Source organism: Zalophus californianus, chromosome 5 (genome assembly GCF_009762305.2).
Source record: "Zalophus californianus isolate mZalCal1 chromosome 5, mZalCal1.pri.v2, whole genome shotgun sequence".
Classification (NCBI taxonomy): Eukaryota; Metazoa; Chordata; class Mammalia; order Carnivora; family Otariidae; genus Zalophus; species Zalophus californianus.
This window is the reverse complement of record NC_045599.1, coordinates 88,702,054-88,719,840: the sequence shown is the minus strand read 5'-3', so window position 1 is coordinate 88,719,840 and position 17,787 is coordinate 88,702,054. Positions and strand designations below refer to the sequence as shown.

The following is a 17,787-nucleotide window of genomic DNA, read 5'->3' as shown; positions in this document are numbered from 1 at the left end:
TCCTGAACTGGGCTCAATAGACTACCATAGTTTTGGGAATGGTGACCTGAGATCTGGAATAGGTCATATGGCCCAAAGGGGCAAACAACCAAGGAGCACCAGACATCTGAGGAATTCCTCTAAAATGGAAAATAGAGATCAAAACAAGCAGAAAAACTTAAGTGGAATGGAGACTCTGCAAGGAGAACACTCAAAATAATCCCTTGTTAATATATTTTGAAATACAGGAGAAAATATTGTATATACACACAAAGAACAGGATAAAAAGAAACATTAAAAAAAACTACCCTGAAAAAAATATAGCACACATTATAAACTCAACAGAGAAAGAATGGGAAATAAAGATAATGTCTTCCAGAAAGGGGAGCAAAAAGAAAAAAGAAATATAAGATAAGGGAGAAAAGATAAGAAAATCAGAGGGCTGGTACAGGGTGTCTACCACTCAGATAATAGCTGTTCTAGAAAGACTAAACAAAGAAAACAGAAGAGAAGACATAACCACAAAATGGCCCATGAAGGGGCGCCTGGGTGGCTCAGTCTTTAAGCATCTGCCTTTGGCTCAGGTCATGATCCCGGGGTCCTGGGATCGAGTCCCGCATCGGGGTCCCTGCTCTGCGGGAAGCCTGCTTCTCCCTCTCCCACTCCCCCTGCTTGTGTTCCCTCTCTCACTGTCTCTCTCTCTCTGTCAAATAAATAAATAAAATCTTAAAAAAAAATGGCCCATGAAATTGTCTTGCAAAATGAAGGATGTGAGTTTCTTTTTTCTTTTTTTTATTTAGATTCAACTAGCCAACATATAGTACATCATTAGTTTCAGATGTAGTGTTCAATCATTTGCCCTCCTTAATGTCCATCACCCAGTTACCTCATACCCCCTACCACCTCCCCTCCAGCAACCCTGTTTCCTGTAGTTAAGAGTCTCTCATGGTTTGTCTCCTTCTCTGATTTCTTCCCATTCAGTTTCCCCTCCCTTCCCCTATGATCCTCTGCACAGTTTCTTATATTCCACATATAAGTGAAAACCGTATGATAATTGTCTTTCTCAAATTGACTTAGTTCACTCAGCACAATGCCCTCCAGTTCTACCCATGTCAGTGTAAACGGTAAGTATTCATACTTTCTGATGGCTGAGTAATATTCCATTGTATATACATACCACATCTTCTTTATCCATTCATCTGTTGATGGATATCTTGGTTGAAGGATGTGAGTTTCTGATAGAAAGGACCTACCAAATATCACCTACCATAAAACATAAGGACACACATCACTGTGAAATTTCATAACACTAGAGACAAAAGATTCTTCAAACTTCCAGAGAGGAAATACAAAACAGGACAAATAAGAACAATTTGGAATCAGAATGGCTTCTGACTTCTCAAAAACAATGACAGATATTAAATGAGCGATGTCTTCAAAATTTTGAAGAAAAATGGTTTTCAACTTAGAATTCCTTGCCAAACTACTAATGAAGTGTAAGAATAGAAGATAGGTGTTTTCATGCAAAAGACTTTGAGTGCAAAGTCTCAGAAAATTTACTTCCCATGCCTAATTTCTTCAAAATTTACTAGACCTCCAAAAAAAAAAAAAAAAAAAAAAAGAGGAGATAGCCTAGAAAGAGAAATACTTGGAAACATGAAACAAAGAGTGAAAAAAAGTTAGAAGAGAAGCATATTGGTCATTGGAACCAGTCTAGGCTAGAGCAGATCAAAAATCTCCAGGAAAATATTTTCAGACTAAAATTTTTTTAAAAATTTTATTTATTTATTTGACAGAGAGAGAGGGAGAGAGAGAGCACAAGCAGGGGAGTTGGAGAGGGAGAAGCAGGTTCCCCAATGAGCAGGGAGCCTGATGTGGGTCTTGATCCCAGGACCCTGGGATCATGACTTGAGCTAAAAGCAGACACTTAACTGACTGAGCCACCTAGGCACCCCATTTTCAGCCTAAATTTGATGGAATTTTTATGCATCTTAAATTACAGAGAGGAGATTTAGATAACCGAGAATTTGAGACTGAATTCATGACATAGAAAACTAAACATGAAAATACAAAAAAATTATTAATCCCAGGGAAAACAAAAAATTATTCAAGAAAAGAAAAGTAGTCATGGCCCATTTGTGAATATAGAGTTTAGATTATCACAGTTCATGTAGTCATAATCAAAGAACAAATATTGATTTCCATATCAAGTAATATTAGATATCAGGGCGCCTGGGTGGCTCAGTCATTAAGCGTCTGCCTTCAGCTCAGGTCGTGATCCCAGGGTCCTGGGACTGAGCCCCGCATCGGGCTCCCTGCTCCGTGGGAAGCCTGCTTCTCTCTCTCCCACTCCCCTTGCCTTGTGTTCCCTCTCTCGCTGTGTCTCTCTCTGTCAAATAAATAAATAAAATCTTTAAAAAAAGTAATATTCAAAATTCAAAAATCAAGATGTATTTTCTAGCTGAAAATAATTTTAAAAGCTGAAATAGCTGTATTTTAAGTCCTCCTTTAACACATATCTATAGCTAGCAAATAGTAAAGATTTCTGAGTCTAAAATCTAAGTGAATGAGAAAACCTGGAGCATCAAGCCACTTTTACTTTGAAACTATTGTCTGAACCTGGTAAAATCAAACTTTGGATTACATGACCATGTGGGCCCTGAGAACAGAAAACAAATTCCAAGGACTGCTCAGGTGGGGAATGTAATAAGATATACCCTCTTTTTCAAAAGCTAGACTACTAGAGGGCTCCACCCTTGTGTAAGGTTGAACCAGAAGTATACCAATCTGTATACTACCATCGGAGTATTCTCAAGGAAATTGCCTTGGAGATAAGTAAAGCAGTTCTAAAAGAATATCCAGAAATAACTCTCCAAGGAATATGGGCAATTCAGTATCCAAAATTACTAAGTATAAAAGGAGACTACATACCATGATCAAAAATTAACATGACAAAACAAACCCATCAAGATTTCATTTGTTAGAATTATCAGACTCAGAATACAAAGTAATTATGTTTATTGTGTTCAGAAAGAAAATTTAAGCTGGCAAAAGAAAACGAAAAAGCCAAATGAACATCTAGGAATGAGAACTGTTATAACTGAAATAAAAGCCTAATTAAAGTTAAATTAGTTAGTGATGAAGAGAGAATTAGTGAAATAGAAGACAGGTTAGAGGACATTATTTAGAAAACACACAAGAAGAAAGAGATGTAAAATGTAAAATATAAAAGAAAGACTGAGAGGAAAGTTATAACATAGAATTGGATTCTCAGAAGGAGAGGAAAGAAAGAATGAAGCAGAAGCAGGATTAATAAAAGATACTAACCAGTAGATTCCAAATACTAATGAGTCCTAAACAGGAAAAATGAAAAATATATACAAATCAAGTAACATAATTAGATAATTAGACATATTATAGTGAGCCTGTGGAACACCAAAGACAGAGAATCTAGATAGTTTTTTTTTCTTTTTAAGAGGCAGATTACTTTCAAAGGAGCAACCTTTAGGCTGAGAGCACACTCTTGAGAACAATGGAAGGCAGTAGGCAGTGGCATTCCTTTGTCCTCTATGTACTGAGAAAAAGTAACTGACAACCTAACATACCATACCCAGCAAAAGTATCTTTCAAGAACCAAGATGAGAGGCACCTGGGTGGCTGAGCATCTAACTTGATTTCGGCTCAGGTCATGATCTCAGGGCTGTGAGATCAAGCCTTACTGCTGGGCTCCACACTCAGTGGGGAATCTGTTTGAGATTCTGTCTCTGCCCATCCCCTCCCACACTCATTTGCACTCTCTCTCTCTCTCTCAAATAAATCTTTTTTAAAAAAGGAACCAAGATGAAATAGAGACATTCGAAGAGAAATATAAACCTAGAAGACACCTTCATTAGGTGAAATTCTTAAGGATATATTTCAAGCAAAATGATAGGGGGTCCAGAAAGAAGTTTTGAGTTGCTAGAGAGAAAGAAGAATTAAGAAAGTGGTAAATATGTGGGTAAATATAAATAAAGAGTGTAAAACAATAATACTTTGTCTTGGAGATTTTAGGGAAAATAAATATGAAATAATAGTAGCCTATAAGTTGGGAGTGGGATGGATAGATTTCAAGTTTTCTTAGGTCCTTATATTGTCCAGAGATAGGTAAATATATTGATAAGCTTTAGATTTTAATAAATTAAGGATGCATATTGAAAATTCTAGCATAATCACTAAAATAGAAAGAAAATGGTTTTTTAAATTTTATTTATTTTTAAAGTTTATTTATATATTTAAGTAATCTCTACACCTAATGTGGGGCTCGAACTCATGACCATGAGATCAAGAGTCCCATGCTCTTCCAAAGGAGCCAGCCAGGTGCCCCTAGAAAGAAAATGTTTAACTCTCAAACCTTTAGATTTAAAAAATGGAATGAGAAAATTTTCAAAAAGGCAAGGAAAGAGTGGCACCTGACTGGCTTAGTCAGTTTAGCATCCAACTCTTGATTTTGGCTCAGGTCATGATCTCAGGGTCATGAGATCAGGCCCTGAGTCAGGCTTCCCTCTGGGTGTGGAGCCTGTTTAAGATTCTCTCTCTCCCTTTCCCTCAGCTTCTCCTCCACGCTCTCTCTTCCTCTCTAAAAAGTTAAAAAAAAAAAAGCAAGAAAAGAGAAATAAATATAGAACAAGTAAATGTATAGGAAGAACAAAATGAGATGAAAGAGATTAATCCCTGTATTAGTAATTCAGTCAAATGTAAGTAGATTAAATTCTACAGTTAAAAAACATGGATGGTAAGAATGGATTGTAAAAATCTGCTTGGCAGTGTTACTGATTTATAGGTTCATTGCACGGAATGAACCTATAAATCAGTAACACTGCCCAAACCCCATATGATGGGAAATTAAGGAACATACTCTGAAATAGCCCACAGATCTAAGACAAAATTATGAGCACTCAAAAATATTTTAAATTGAAGGATTATGAAAATATCCATTGAAATGCAGTACTTAGAGGAAATTTGATGGCTTTATAAGAAAATAAAAGATATATAAATATATGTATATGACAATATAAGAAAAGGGCTGAGTTGAGCATCCATTCCAAGAATTTAGAAAAAGAACAGCAAAATAAAAACAAAACAGAAGAGGGACACCTGGGTGGCTCAGTCTTTGAGCATCTGCCTTTGGCTCAGGTCATGATCCCAGGGTCCTGGGATCGAGCCCTGTGTCGAGCTCCCTGCTCGGCGGGGAGCCTGCTTCTCCCTCTCCCACTCCCTCTGCTTGTGTTCCTGCTCTCACTATCTCTCTCTCTGTCAAATAAAAAAATAAAAATAAAAATAAACAAAATAGAAGAAAAGATATAACAAAATAAGGAAGATTAATGAAATATAAAACAAGCACACAATATGAGGCACAATAAAAGCTAAAAATGGTTTTTAAAAAATACTTATGAAACTGATAACTTCTTGGTAAGAATGCTAAAGTAAAAAAAAAGAAAAGGCACAAATAATTGTTAAAGGGAACAAATAGAGACCAGTAGAGACCTAGGACTTATTGCTGAGTGGGAAATAGGCAACCCACTCAAGCATGGAGTCCAGGAAAGTTCTCAAGGTTGAGGTTTGGTGGAAAAGAAGACCACAGCTGTCTTGGTCCTTATCAGAAATGTGAAATACATGTGCACCGTTGACTGGCAATATCTGGGTTTGTTGGTTGGCTACACATTGGGCTGGCTGAAGGTCATATGTTATATAGGTAAGGCATAGATGGAGCAGAAGTGGGGCATCCGGGGACCTGTGATATGCACATGTAGCAACTAAGTCAAGCTTGTGTCACCCTGCCAAGACTATGCTGTTTTTGGCAGGGTAGTGGCCAAGTCAGGGTTTGTTATGACCAGTATCAGGAGTGCACAGGAGATATCACTATAGATACTGCAGACATGAACGAAAAGAAAATAGTATGAACAACTTTCTGCCAATATACTTAAAAATTTAAAAGAAATAAGGAAATTTCCAGGAAAATATAACTTACTAAAGCTGATTTATTAAGGAATGTAAAATCTGAATAGTTCTATAACTAGGAATGAAATTAAAACAGTAATTTAAAAAATGTCCACAAGGAACACTCCAGGCCCAGACAGCTTCACTGGCAAGGTCTACCTAACATTCAAAAACAAATAATTCCAGTCTCATATGGCCACACACATAATCTTAATACCAAAACGTGACAAGGACAGTATAAGAAAAGTTACAAGACCAATTTTACTTTTGAACAGAGATGCAAAAATCCTGGACAAAATACTAGGAAACCAACATCAATAATAAATATCACATATTTCGACTATGGTGGGTTTGTCTCTTAAATGCAAGTTTGGTTTAACATATTAATCCGGGACACCTGGATGCCTCAGTCCATTAAGCATTTGCCTTTGGCTCGGGTTGTGATCAAGTCCCTTGCTCAGCGGGTAGTCTGCTTCTCCTTCTCCCTCTGCCTGCCACTCACTTCCCCTGCTTGTCTGCTTTCTCGCTCTGTCAAGTGAATAAATAAGATCTTAAAAAAAAATTAATATGGGGATGCCTGGGTGGCTCAGCCGGTTAAGCGTCTGCCTTCAGCTCAGGTCATGATCCCAGGGTCCTGGGATCAAGTCCCGCATTGGGCTCCTTGCTCTGTGGGGAGCCTGCTTCTCCCTCTCCCTGCCGCTCCCCCTGCTTGTGCTCCCTCTGTCTCTCTCTGACAAAAATAAATAAAATCTTTAAAAAAATTAATATGAGTCCACATATTAAAAACTTAAATGAAAAATACCAACGTTTTAGGAAAAAAACATAATATAGTTCTATTTCTTGCTAAGAAGCTGGAATCAGAATAATTTTTTGTATTCCTGTTTGTGTATTTTTCCTGCCTGGCATTTTCCATTTTGATTAGGCTAATTTTCAGCCAAGAAATACAACAGACCCTATGGGCATGCCGACCAAAGGATATGTGTGATGCTTCTCATCACAGAGGAGGCCCAGATTAGCATTATCCCCATTCAGTCAGGTACTTAAAAATTAGGGACTACCAAGGGCTTACTGAATACATGGCCCATTAACATGCCTTGTAAGAGAAACATAAATTGATCCAAAATACGGTCTCTGCTTTCTAACAAAGAAAAACAAGCCTTTTTTTTTAAAAAAAAATCTTAATCTGTGTGGACCATAAACATTAGCCCCTACCAACCCAAGCCAGCCTCAGCTTCAAATGAAACTCAATTAATACTTCTTTGCTCTAATGCTCATTTTAACACTTGCCCTAAACTCTCCTTTGAATTCTTTAGCCCTAAATCAACCCTCTTGATTATCTCCTTCATATATCTAGTTTAGACAAGCCAAGATAATAAGCTGCCAAATATTATTTTTAATTGTTTTTTTAAAGTTAAAGATGCTTGCCTCAGCTGTACTTTCAGAACTAAATTATTAACTGCCTAAGGGCAGCCATTTTCCCTTTTATATTAAATTTAGCAAACAGAACAATAGAATCTAGAGCTGGAGAAGAATTTTAAAGGTTATTTATTCCTGCTTCCTTTTGGTTGTCTCTAAACTGTCTTCCATTAGATGTTCCCAAGCCCGTGCTTAAATACATCAAGGATCATTGAACGTATTTGTACAGAGTGGGACATTAAGAAATAACCAGTAATGACGATGATGTTGATAGGCACATTTCCATAAGAAAAATGCATTTCTTCATTTCTTTCCTTCTTGTCATCTATCAGTAGTCTTGGCGCAGGGGGAAGGGAATTGCATTTCAAAATACATCTTCCACTCTATTCCTGATGTTTCATTGAAATTCAGTAAGTTGTCCCTAGATAGGCCACATGTGACATATATTCAAAATAGGACACTAATCGGCTCACTTCCTGAAGATAGCCAAAGGCCAAAGAACTGACTTTTATCATTGGGAGCTAGTATTTTTTTACCTTCCCTTAGTAGGGCATGTGCTTTGCATTGCTTTGGTTTTTTGTTTTTTCCCAGAAGGATAGGTAGGCTCTATTTATCTATCCTTTCCCGCCCAATTTTCCTTGTGACCACAGACCAGATTTTTAAGACAATTGGCCTGCATTTGCAATGTAATCTGTGCTGGAGGAAGCTAGAGGTCCTCATGGGAGTTGGGCTCCTGAGTTTTATACCAAGCATTGACATTAATAAATGACTAAAGACTCATACGGTGCTTCCCTTCTGGACTAAACGATTTACTGCTGCTTCTGTTGATGTCAGTATTAACTGGAAATAGTAAATGTGCTATGACAGGGAAGGCTGACAGCTGACAGCCGATTTGCTCAAATTTTCCCATGCTCCTTTCTATGGTAATGGTGTGGTGGTTCTAAATGCAGAAAGGTAGCTGCCTTGGGTGTTTTGAAAGGAGTATTTTCTCTCTTGCCACTGAGGGTAATAGATTAGGTAATGTTTTCTAAACAATCCACACAGATGAAAAATTAATGACCACTAGATTCAGACAGTGTCATAGGATACTATTAATCCAGGTCTCAGGACCGCCTAACCACTCTGTGTTATCATCTGCCTGTGATAGGATGAGAGGCCCCAATTCTCAAATGAGGGATGGAAAAGAAGGAACTGCGGGTAGAAAACAGAGGGGTAGCGAGGGTGGCCGGAGCACAAATACAATGAGTAACTCTTACCTGCTTTGCTTTTGAGCTGCTCATGCTGCTGCAGGGCTGTGTGGCTTTCCTCCTGGTGCTGGCCACCAGTTGGGGGAAGGCCAGTTGTCCTCTGGAGATAAGAGCTGGCCAAGTAGAATAGGGAAGCAAAGCAGACCTGGGTGGCTCGGTCGGTTAGGCCTCTGCCTTCAGCTCGGGTCATGATCCTGGAGTCCTGGGATCGAGCCCCGTGTTGGGCTCCTTGCTCAGCGGGGAGCCTGCTTCTCCCTCTGCCTGCCCCTCCCCCTGCTTGTGCTCTTTCTCTCTCTAATAGGGAAGCAAAGTCTCTCAAACCCAATAACCAAAGTCTTGGACTTACTAATGGAATATTCCTTACTCAGAGAAACATAACTTTGACTCTGACCTAATTGGCTATATATTGTCTTCATAAGAACCTAGTATTAAAGTATAAAACCATTGATTAAATTTTGGTTTGGTGCCAAAGGTTTGTTTTTCAACAGGTACCTTCTAGAAGCTGGGAGAGAGTATACCTTTCCCCCATATAGTGTTCCCTATTAAGTTGTCCAAAATGAGTTACAAATAACTAGAATTGTAAGATGGGACCAGATGATTGCTAACATTCATTGATCAGTTTATTATACGCCAGGGGTTGTCCAAATGTTCTACGTATTTTTTTTAATTTAATTTTATTATGTTATGTTAGTCGCCATACAGTACATTATTAGTTTTTGATGTAATGATCCACGATTTATTTTTTTCGTATAACACCCAGTGCTCCATGTAGTACGTGCCCTCCTTAATACCCATCACCAGGCTAACCCATCCCCCCACTGCCCTCCCCTCTAGAACCCTCAGTTTGTTTCTCAGAGTCCATCGTCTCTCATGGTTCATCTCTCCCTCCGATCCCCCCCCCATTTTTCCCTTCCTTCTCCTAATGTCCTCCATGCTCTTCCTTATGTTCCACAAATAAGTGAAACCATATGATAATTGACTTTCTCTGCTTGACTTATTTCACTTAGCATAATCTCCTCCAGTCCCATCCATGTTGATGTAAAAGTTGGGTATTCATCCTTTCTGATGGCTGAGTCATATTCCATTGTCTACATATTTTCATCTTGCTTAATTCTCGCGACACCTCTGTGAAGAACATCTCAGCATCCCCATTTTAAAGACAAAGAAACTGGGGCTTAGGCTAAGTAACTTGCTTGAGATCACATAGTTGGTCACAGTGACTCTTGATTTGACCCCATGCAATCTGATTACGAAACCCCAGCTCTTAACCACTATCCTATGCAAACAGTGCAATGTCAACAAAAATAAGCCAAGAGAGAGAAAATATCCTCTTCTAAAACTGGGGAAAATGATTTAGTCATTCCTAGGCTGTGGGTAGAACTGAATAAGATAATATATGGACGATGCTTAGAACAGCACCAGGCTCCTAGTGGCCTCGAGTAGATGTTAGGTATCATGATGGTTGTTCCTGTCTCTGAGTTGACTTTAAGGTATTCTGAATGCTTTGCCTTAGCCTCATGGGGGGTTTGGCCTGCTGGGAAGGTTGCACTGAGCCTTTGGTGAATAGGCACAGCGACTGCAGGAGCTGAACCTGGGTGGCACTTTGAAGGTGGGATTAGAGCACGAGCTTGCAGCTGCTACGTACCCAGCAGAACCAGGGTCTCAGTGTTTGACGGACTTTCTGTTTCAGTATTTCTCCGAGACCAGGGTTTCCCCAGTGATGTAGTTTATGGACATGTCAAAACACCAGATGTTTTCCATGCTTTCCTGCTAAGGGAAACATTTAGAATCTGTGCTCCGCCACCTTTAAACACGAAATATTTTGGTTTGAAATAAGAGAATACACCTTATCCCTTACTTCAGAGTGCCCTGAAGATTTACCGCAGCAGAAATGATGGCCTTCTCTGATCCTGGGCATGCAGAGAACTCTAAGCCCGGGCAGTGCTTGGCCTCTGGTCTTTAAAGGGATGCCACGCCGTCAGTGTCCTTACTGGCCCAGAGGGCGACAGCTCAGTTGGTTGTTATGGACTGAGTGTTTGTATTCCGCCCCCCCCCAAATTCACATATTGAAGCCCTAGTGCCCCAGTGTGAAGGGTTTTGGAGATGTGACTTTGGGGAGATAATTAGAGTCAGATGAGATCATGATGATGGTGCCCTCATGATGGGATTAGTGTCCTTATAAGAGGAGACCAGAGAGCCTCGTGAGCATCGGGGGACAGTAGAATGGTAATGGTATCCGTGTTAAGGAAAAGAAAGCACAGTCACCTCCCCGAGGTCAACAGGCTTTTCTTGAGGTTAGCAAGGGAGTGAGGTAAGGCCGGCTATAGGGTGAGTGTGAGCCTGGAAACTTCATGATACTTCAAAAGGCAAAAGGAAGATGGTTATCAGACCTACAGTTTTGATGGTTTTCAGTGAGATCATCCTAATTAACTAATTTTGCCTCAGGAATGTTGGTTTTTATCCAGAAAAATCAGAAAAATCTTTTTCTCCAGAAAGAGAGTAATGGGAATAGGGAACTGTATTTAAAAAGTGCACTTCCCTTTCTGGGGTCCATTCATGTGGATGCTGTGATTGACTTGTCTCCCTAGCAGAAGATCTGAGTTCCTCAACATCACTTTGGCAAAAATTGTTATGGTAATAGTCTGAGGGCCTTTTGATCTTGCTGATTAACATGGAGCTTGGCTAACCTGATTATATGACTCTGCCAGAAATTGGGTTTAGGTCTGTTAATACAACATCATAAATTCAAATGAAGCTTCCTTGGGCCGTCTTATCCCAGAACTGTTGTATTTTATTATTTGAAAATGAGACTCCCTGTTTGCATAGAGATAAAGTTTAAGTGTATAATTTATTTTGATTCTAAAAATTAATCTTCATGTTGCTTTTCCTGTTAAGAAGTGAAACCCTTTTATGGTACCACATAAAATGTATGGTACCACAACCATGGATAATTCAGCCATCCACTCACTAAATGTATATTAAATGCCTGAAGTTGCAGGCCGTGTGTAAGATACCGGGTCCTGTGGTGAAACATAAAGGCAAGGGCCTAACCCTATGCTTGCTTATCTTCCGCGGGAGAGAGGAGGGCTTCTGTGACTCAAACCATTTTTCAACTCTGACCTCAGGCAGTCTTCTTGCCACGTGTTGCTGGGCCAGGGCAGAGAATGTGACCCAGGTCGGCAGATGACAGAGATCACTCAGAGGAGTGGGAGTGGGAGGAGGGCAGGTATTTTGCAGTCTATATTGAAGGAAAGCAAAACCACCCTTGCAATACAGTTGATAGACTTTAATATTAAAAGAAACTTTGAGGGGCGCCTGGGTGGCTCAGTGGTTAAGCGTCTGCCTTCAGCTCGGGTCATGATCCCAGGGTCCTGGGATCAAGCCCTGCATCAGGCTCCCTGCTCAGCGGGAAACCTGCTTCTCCCTCTCCCACTCCCCCTGCTTGTGTTCCCTCTCTTGCTATGTCTCTCTCTGTCAAAAAAATAAAGAAAATCTTAAAAAAAAAAAAGAAAGAAAGAAACCTTGAGGGGCACCTGGGTGGCTCAGGCGGTTAAGTGTCTGCCTTTGGCTCAGGTCATGGTCTCAGGGTCCTGGGATTGAGCCCCACATCGGGCTCCCTGCTCAGTGGGGAGTCTGCTTCTCCCTCTCCCCCGACTCCTGCTCATTCTCTCTCTCTCAAATAAATAAATAACTTTAAAAAATAAAAACAATAAAAAAATAAAAGAAGAAACTTTGAGCAATTGCAAACATAGTGCTTTAATACAAAGATATGTCACTCCAGCCACACAGCACTGTACAGAGAGTATTGGGCCAGAACGACTGAAGATCAGACCATGAACCACAGGGGGAAAACATCCTAAGTGGTTCCAGGCAAAGAAAGTTTACCTAATCACATTGATTAAACTCACCAATACCCAATAAGGGGAGATTGGACATTCATATCAGAACTCACTGTACATAATTTGTAGTTTGCTATATGTAATTACACTCAAGTAAATTATAGGGTAATCTGTATATGTTCTCATTTCATAGCACAAATGGAATCATTTTAATGAGTCCCCTTTTTTTGCCATTAAAAGTCATGTGTTGAAGACCCACCAATATGAAAACTTCACAGGCAGGAATTAAGATCTGTTGTGCTCACTGCTTCATCCCCGGTACCTAGCACAGTGCCTGTGTATAGACGTTTGTGTTTTCTAGCTGCCTAGGCCTTTTGAAATACTCTTCCTGTGTTTAGGAAAGGTCTCCCTTACAAATCCTGCCTCCCCAAAGTAGAAGCCAGAAAATAGATTTCCCAGTCTCCCTTGCAGCTAAGACACAGCGGCATGTGACCCAGGCCCCACCAGCCGGCTGCACCCAAGGGACTTCTGTTCAGAAGGGAGCAACACAGGGAAGAGGGTTTTGCCCCAAAACTAATTTTTCTGGCCACGGTGACAACTGAAGCATCAGGCTTTCTCCTCCAGAGAGCTTTCCCTGAACATCCCCACCCCTCTCCAGGTCTACTTTGTCATTGTACTTTCCCATTGTATTATACTTATTAATATCTTTTATTAGGTTTTAATCTGTTGTAATGGTTAAGGTCATACTAACTGCTCTCACCAACAAACCAAAAATGTATAGTGACCAAAGGAATTTCCCTTTCCTCATCACATGAGGTCAAAACAGGGTGCTTGGGATCAGCGGACAGCCCTGCTGCAGGAGATCATTCAGGGACTCAGGCATCCTCCATCTTGTGGCCTCATCATCTGTACCGCACGGCTTCCAGGGGTGCCATGCCCATTTGAACCAGGCCAGAAGGCAGAGGGCATGGAGAACCGCATGCTGGGGGTTTTAGGAGCCAGGCCTTGAAGTGACTCTTGTCACTTCTGTTCACATTCTACTGCTCAGAACTCAGCCGCATGGCTACACCTAACTGGCAAACACTGTCTAGCTTCCTGTAGCTTCTTCTGGATAAGAGAAAATTATGAGAAAGTGCCATGTCTGAACTTTCTGTCTTCTCACTTGCTCCCTTCTTCCTCAACTGGGGAGAAGGATTACAATAAGAAGGCTGATCATCCGGTAACCCTGTGCAAATCACAGACAGATGTGGCTCTGCTCTGGATTTCCTTTCCTTGGCTCTCTGGTGCTTTTTTGCCAAGGGGTTCTGTTTGGGGGGCATACAGTCATTGGATAGTTATTTCTGAACGATTGGCCTGAAACTGCTTTTATCTCCAGGTTCCTCATGTGTCTATTTGAAAGAGAAAGTGCTTAGCACGCAGTCTGGGCGCCACATGTGTTCTGACATGCTGGCACGAGGAAGGCTTAGGGGGTTCCAGATCATCGCCTATTGGCCACCCGCAGGCTAATGAAGGAAACATCTTTTTATTTCTCCTGCCTCTCCTGGACGTAGGTGCCCTATCAGCAGCCAGGGAGAGCTGGGAGTACGACTCGGGAGCCAGGGACCTCCAGAGCCCGGACTTGCAGAGTCAGTGGGCCCTGCAGAAGCTTCTTGAGTACAGTGGACGCTCTTTGCATCAGCAGGCTGCTGCCCTCCACAAACTGCTCACACAGTCACGGCATTTTGGCAGCTCTGTAGGAGGAAGCTATCTGGAGCTGGCCAACACGGTGAGTACTTTCTGGTTCATAGAACACGTCTTTTGGCCTGTGTGTATTGCAGTACAGATAATTTGATTTTGAGCTCCAAGGGACATACTGGGTATTGTCTTTCTTCTGGAGCTAAACATTGTACCGTTGACAGCATTGCCAGGGATGTTAAGTGCTCCAAACACTTGTGATCAGTGACTTCACTCTCATCATTGAGAGCAAAGTGGACTCCTAAAAGGCGTTTCAGTGAAGTCTGTAACTTGCATGGATTTAATTACTAGGGTAACGACATCAGCGTTTCCATGACTAGAGTACTTCTATGGTACCAGACATTTCAAATTGATAGGATATAATTCTTTCTGTTCCCTAATTTGGATGTTACTCATTTAAAATACAAAGAGGAAAACATTTCATTGAAAGTTTGATTGTTTCTGCTTGTACTTTAAAAGTAGTTTTTGTTGACAACCACACCCCCCCCACCATTGCCTTGTGGCACTCTCTCCCTTGTGCTATACTCAATAAATTTCTATCTCCTTTAAAAATACATATTTTCTGCTGAAAAGAAACAAAATTTCATTATTAGTTTAACCTTCCCTTTGACCTTGGGATGAATCACTACCAGGGTGACCCTTTAGTGAAGAGCTATTGTCTTCCCTTTGAAGTTGAGCTGCAGAACGCAGGGGGGTAGCTGATGGTTTGGTCCATTTGGGTGACATGCAGGCAGTTTATAAATTGAGATTGCTATTCAAACACTGGGAAAGGTCTACAAACCTACCTGGCTTTTTTGAAACTGAAGTTTGAATGGTGGAATAAACATCTTGACAACTTCACTTATGTATATTTAATTTATAGTCTGCTGTGACATAGACTAGTGATTTTCAAACTTCTTGTGTTTGAAGTAAATTTTCTAATTCTGACATTTTGGGTGACATGTTTGGAGGAACTAACAATTCTAAATATACCAGCAATAATTAAAATACAGTCCTTAGACAAATCCCAATTAAAGGACATTCTATAAAATACCTGATCAGTATTCTTCAAAACTGTCAAGGATACTAGAGGCAAGGAAAATCTGAGAAAGAGAAACCGTCACAGCTCAGAGGAGCCTGAGAAGATATGACAACTAAATGTAATGTGGCACCCTGGATGGGACATTAGGTAAAAATCTAAGGACACTTGGATAAATTATGGGCTTTAGTTAATAATAATGTGTCAGTATTGTTTCATTAATTGTGACAACTATAACCATAGTAATGTAAGATGTTAATAATAACAGAAACAGGGTGTGAGGTATTTGAGAACTATCTTTGCAACTTTTCTGTAAATCTATAACATACAGAAGTGTTCACTTTATTAAAATTCATGAAGTATACCCTTACAGTTTACACACTTCATATGTTTTACATCTATAAAAGCTTATGATGAACACATAATCAATAATGATGACTGTTTATTGGGATACACTGAATAAGTAAAAAAAAAAGAAAGAAAAGGAGAGAGAGGCAGAAGGAAACAAAGAAACAAAGAAAGAAACAAAGATGGGATGCCTGGGTGGCTCAGTCAGTTAAGCGTCTGCCTTCTGCTCAGGTCATAATCTCAGGGTCCTGGGGTTGAGCCCCATGTCGGGCTCCCTGCTCAGTGAGGAGTCTGCTCCTTCCTCTCCCTCTGCCTCTCCCTTCCACTCATTCTCTCTCTCTCTCTCAAATAAATAAATAAAATCTCTTAAAAAAAGAAAGAAACATAGAAAGAAACTATAACCCCTCAAACAAAGTTGTACACTCTTACTTAAGGTGATCCCTTGGTGGGAATGAGACCATAAATACAAATGCAGAAACTGAAGTCCTGTGACTTCATTATCACAATGTGATTTATTTTTTCACTGAATTGAACATTTCAAAATACTGGGGCACCTGGCTGGCTCAGTTGGTTAGGCATCCAAGTCCTGATTTCCAGGGACATGATCTCAGGGTGGTGAGATCGAGCCCTGCATCAAGCCCCTAGTGGGGCTCTGTGCTCTGCGGTCAGTCTGCTTGAGATTCTCTCTCCCTCTCCGTCTGCCCCTCCGCTCCTCCCCCACCCCCACGTGCACTCTCAGGCTCTCTCTCTCTCTCTCTCTCTCAAAAACAAAAAAAGTTTGAAAATTTCAAAATACTATTTAAACTCACAGACCCTAGGTAATGTCCTTGGACCCTGTGGTAGGGTGCATTTTTGAACCCTGATTCTTCACCCTTTCCTGTATCTTCACCATTTGTCTTGTGACTTTGGAGTCCTCCTACCAAACGTGAGAAATAATAAATGATCATGATTCTAACCATCGCATTTAGGGCGGTTTGCGTCACAGCAATAGTTGACTCAGGCTCTGTTCACAGGGACCCATGGAGCCCACTTTGAGGAATACCTCACATGGGCAGCCAAAGAAAGCAAATACCCTCTCTAAACTGTGCACCTGGGGCCGTCCCTTCACTTATGTACTCACATTACACATAATTTAAGTTCCTACTAAAACAAATCCTGAACTAATAAAATTAAGCTCTGTTTTTTTCTAGTGACTAAGAGCAAAACACATTTTTATCAGTGTCCAGTTCAGAGACAGAAAGCGCACAGTAATTCACACAGGGGAAGTTTAACATAAAAAATGATTAACTAGTCGCAGGAGATTACTTACTAAGGAGTAAAGAAAATTCTAATGAACACAGGGGTAGCATGTGTAAAGAGCAGCCACTACCTCCAGAGTGGAGGCATAGTGCTCGAGGAAGACACAAATTTAGAAGAGGGCCCTCTCCTCAGCAGACCCCACTGAAAGGGAGCGGCTGGGGACCACCAGATGGCAGAGAAGTCCCCTGAGACGCTACAGTCCAGGGCTGCTGAGCAGGAAGCCAGCGCTCTGGAGTGTCAGCTCAGCTTGCTGGATGCCACCCGTTTGGGTGTCCGCAAGACTCGTTGAGCAACACTAGGAGGGTGCCCACTGAGGTGTCCACTGAGGAATTCACTGGGAAGCGGCCTGCTGCTTGGTGCCAGAAATCCACTGGGAAGTCCCCCAAATGGTGCCACCAAATGGGGTGACACTGGCTGTCCTGTGCTCCTGGCCTCCATCCACCATAAGAGCTTCAGGGAAGAAGAGCAGCACAGAACCAGGATGAGAATTCCTTATAGAAAAAGGAGAGGGGCGCCTGGGTGGCTCAGAGAGTTGAGCGTCTGGCTCTTGGTTTTGGCTCTATTGTGATCTTGGGGTCGTGGGGTCAAGCCCCATGTCGGGCTCTGTGCTCAGCGCAGAGTCTGCTTGGGATTCTTTCTCTCCCTCTCCCTCTGTCCCTCCCACTCATGCTCACTCTCTCTCTCTCTAAAATAAATGAATCATTAAAAAAAAGGAGAGGGGCTCCTGGGTGGCTCTGTCCTTAAGCGTCTGCCCTCAGCTCGGGTCATAGTGCCAGGGTCCTGGGATCGAGCCCTGCATCGGGCTCCCTGCTCAGCGGGAAGCCTGCTTCTCCCTCTCCCATTCCCCCTGCTTGTGTTCCCTCTCTCGCTGTGTCTCTCTGTCAAATAAATAAATAAATAAATAAAGTCTTAAAAAAAAAAAAAGGAGAAA

General features: G+C 41.2%; 1 protein-coding gene across 2 annotated transcripts in view; it reads left to right on the top strand.

Annotated features, from left to right (window-relative positions):
• The window catches only part of MCC (MCC regulator of WNT signaling pathway), a 392,983-nt gene that overhangs the window by 84,158 nt on the left and 291,038 nt on the right, over window positions 1–17,787 (top strand). For both annotated transcript variants that reach the window (XM_027605212.2, XM_027605213.2), the window contains exon 3: window positions 14,008–14,222. In XM_027605212.2, coding sequence (XP_027461013.2) covers window positions 14,008–14,222 — 215 coding nt within the window. The remainder of the gene's footprint in view (window positions 1–14,007; window positions 14,223–17,787) is intronic.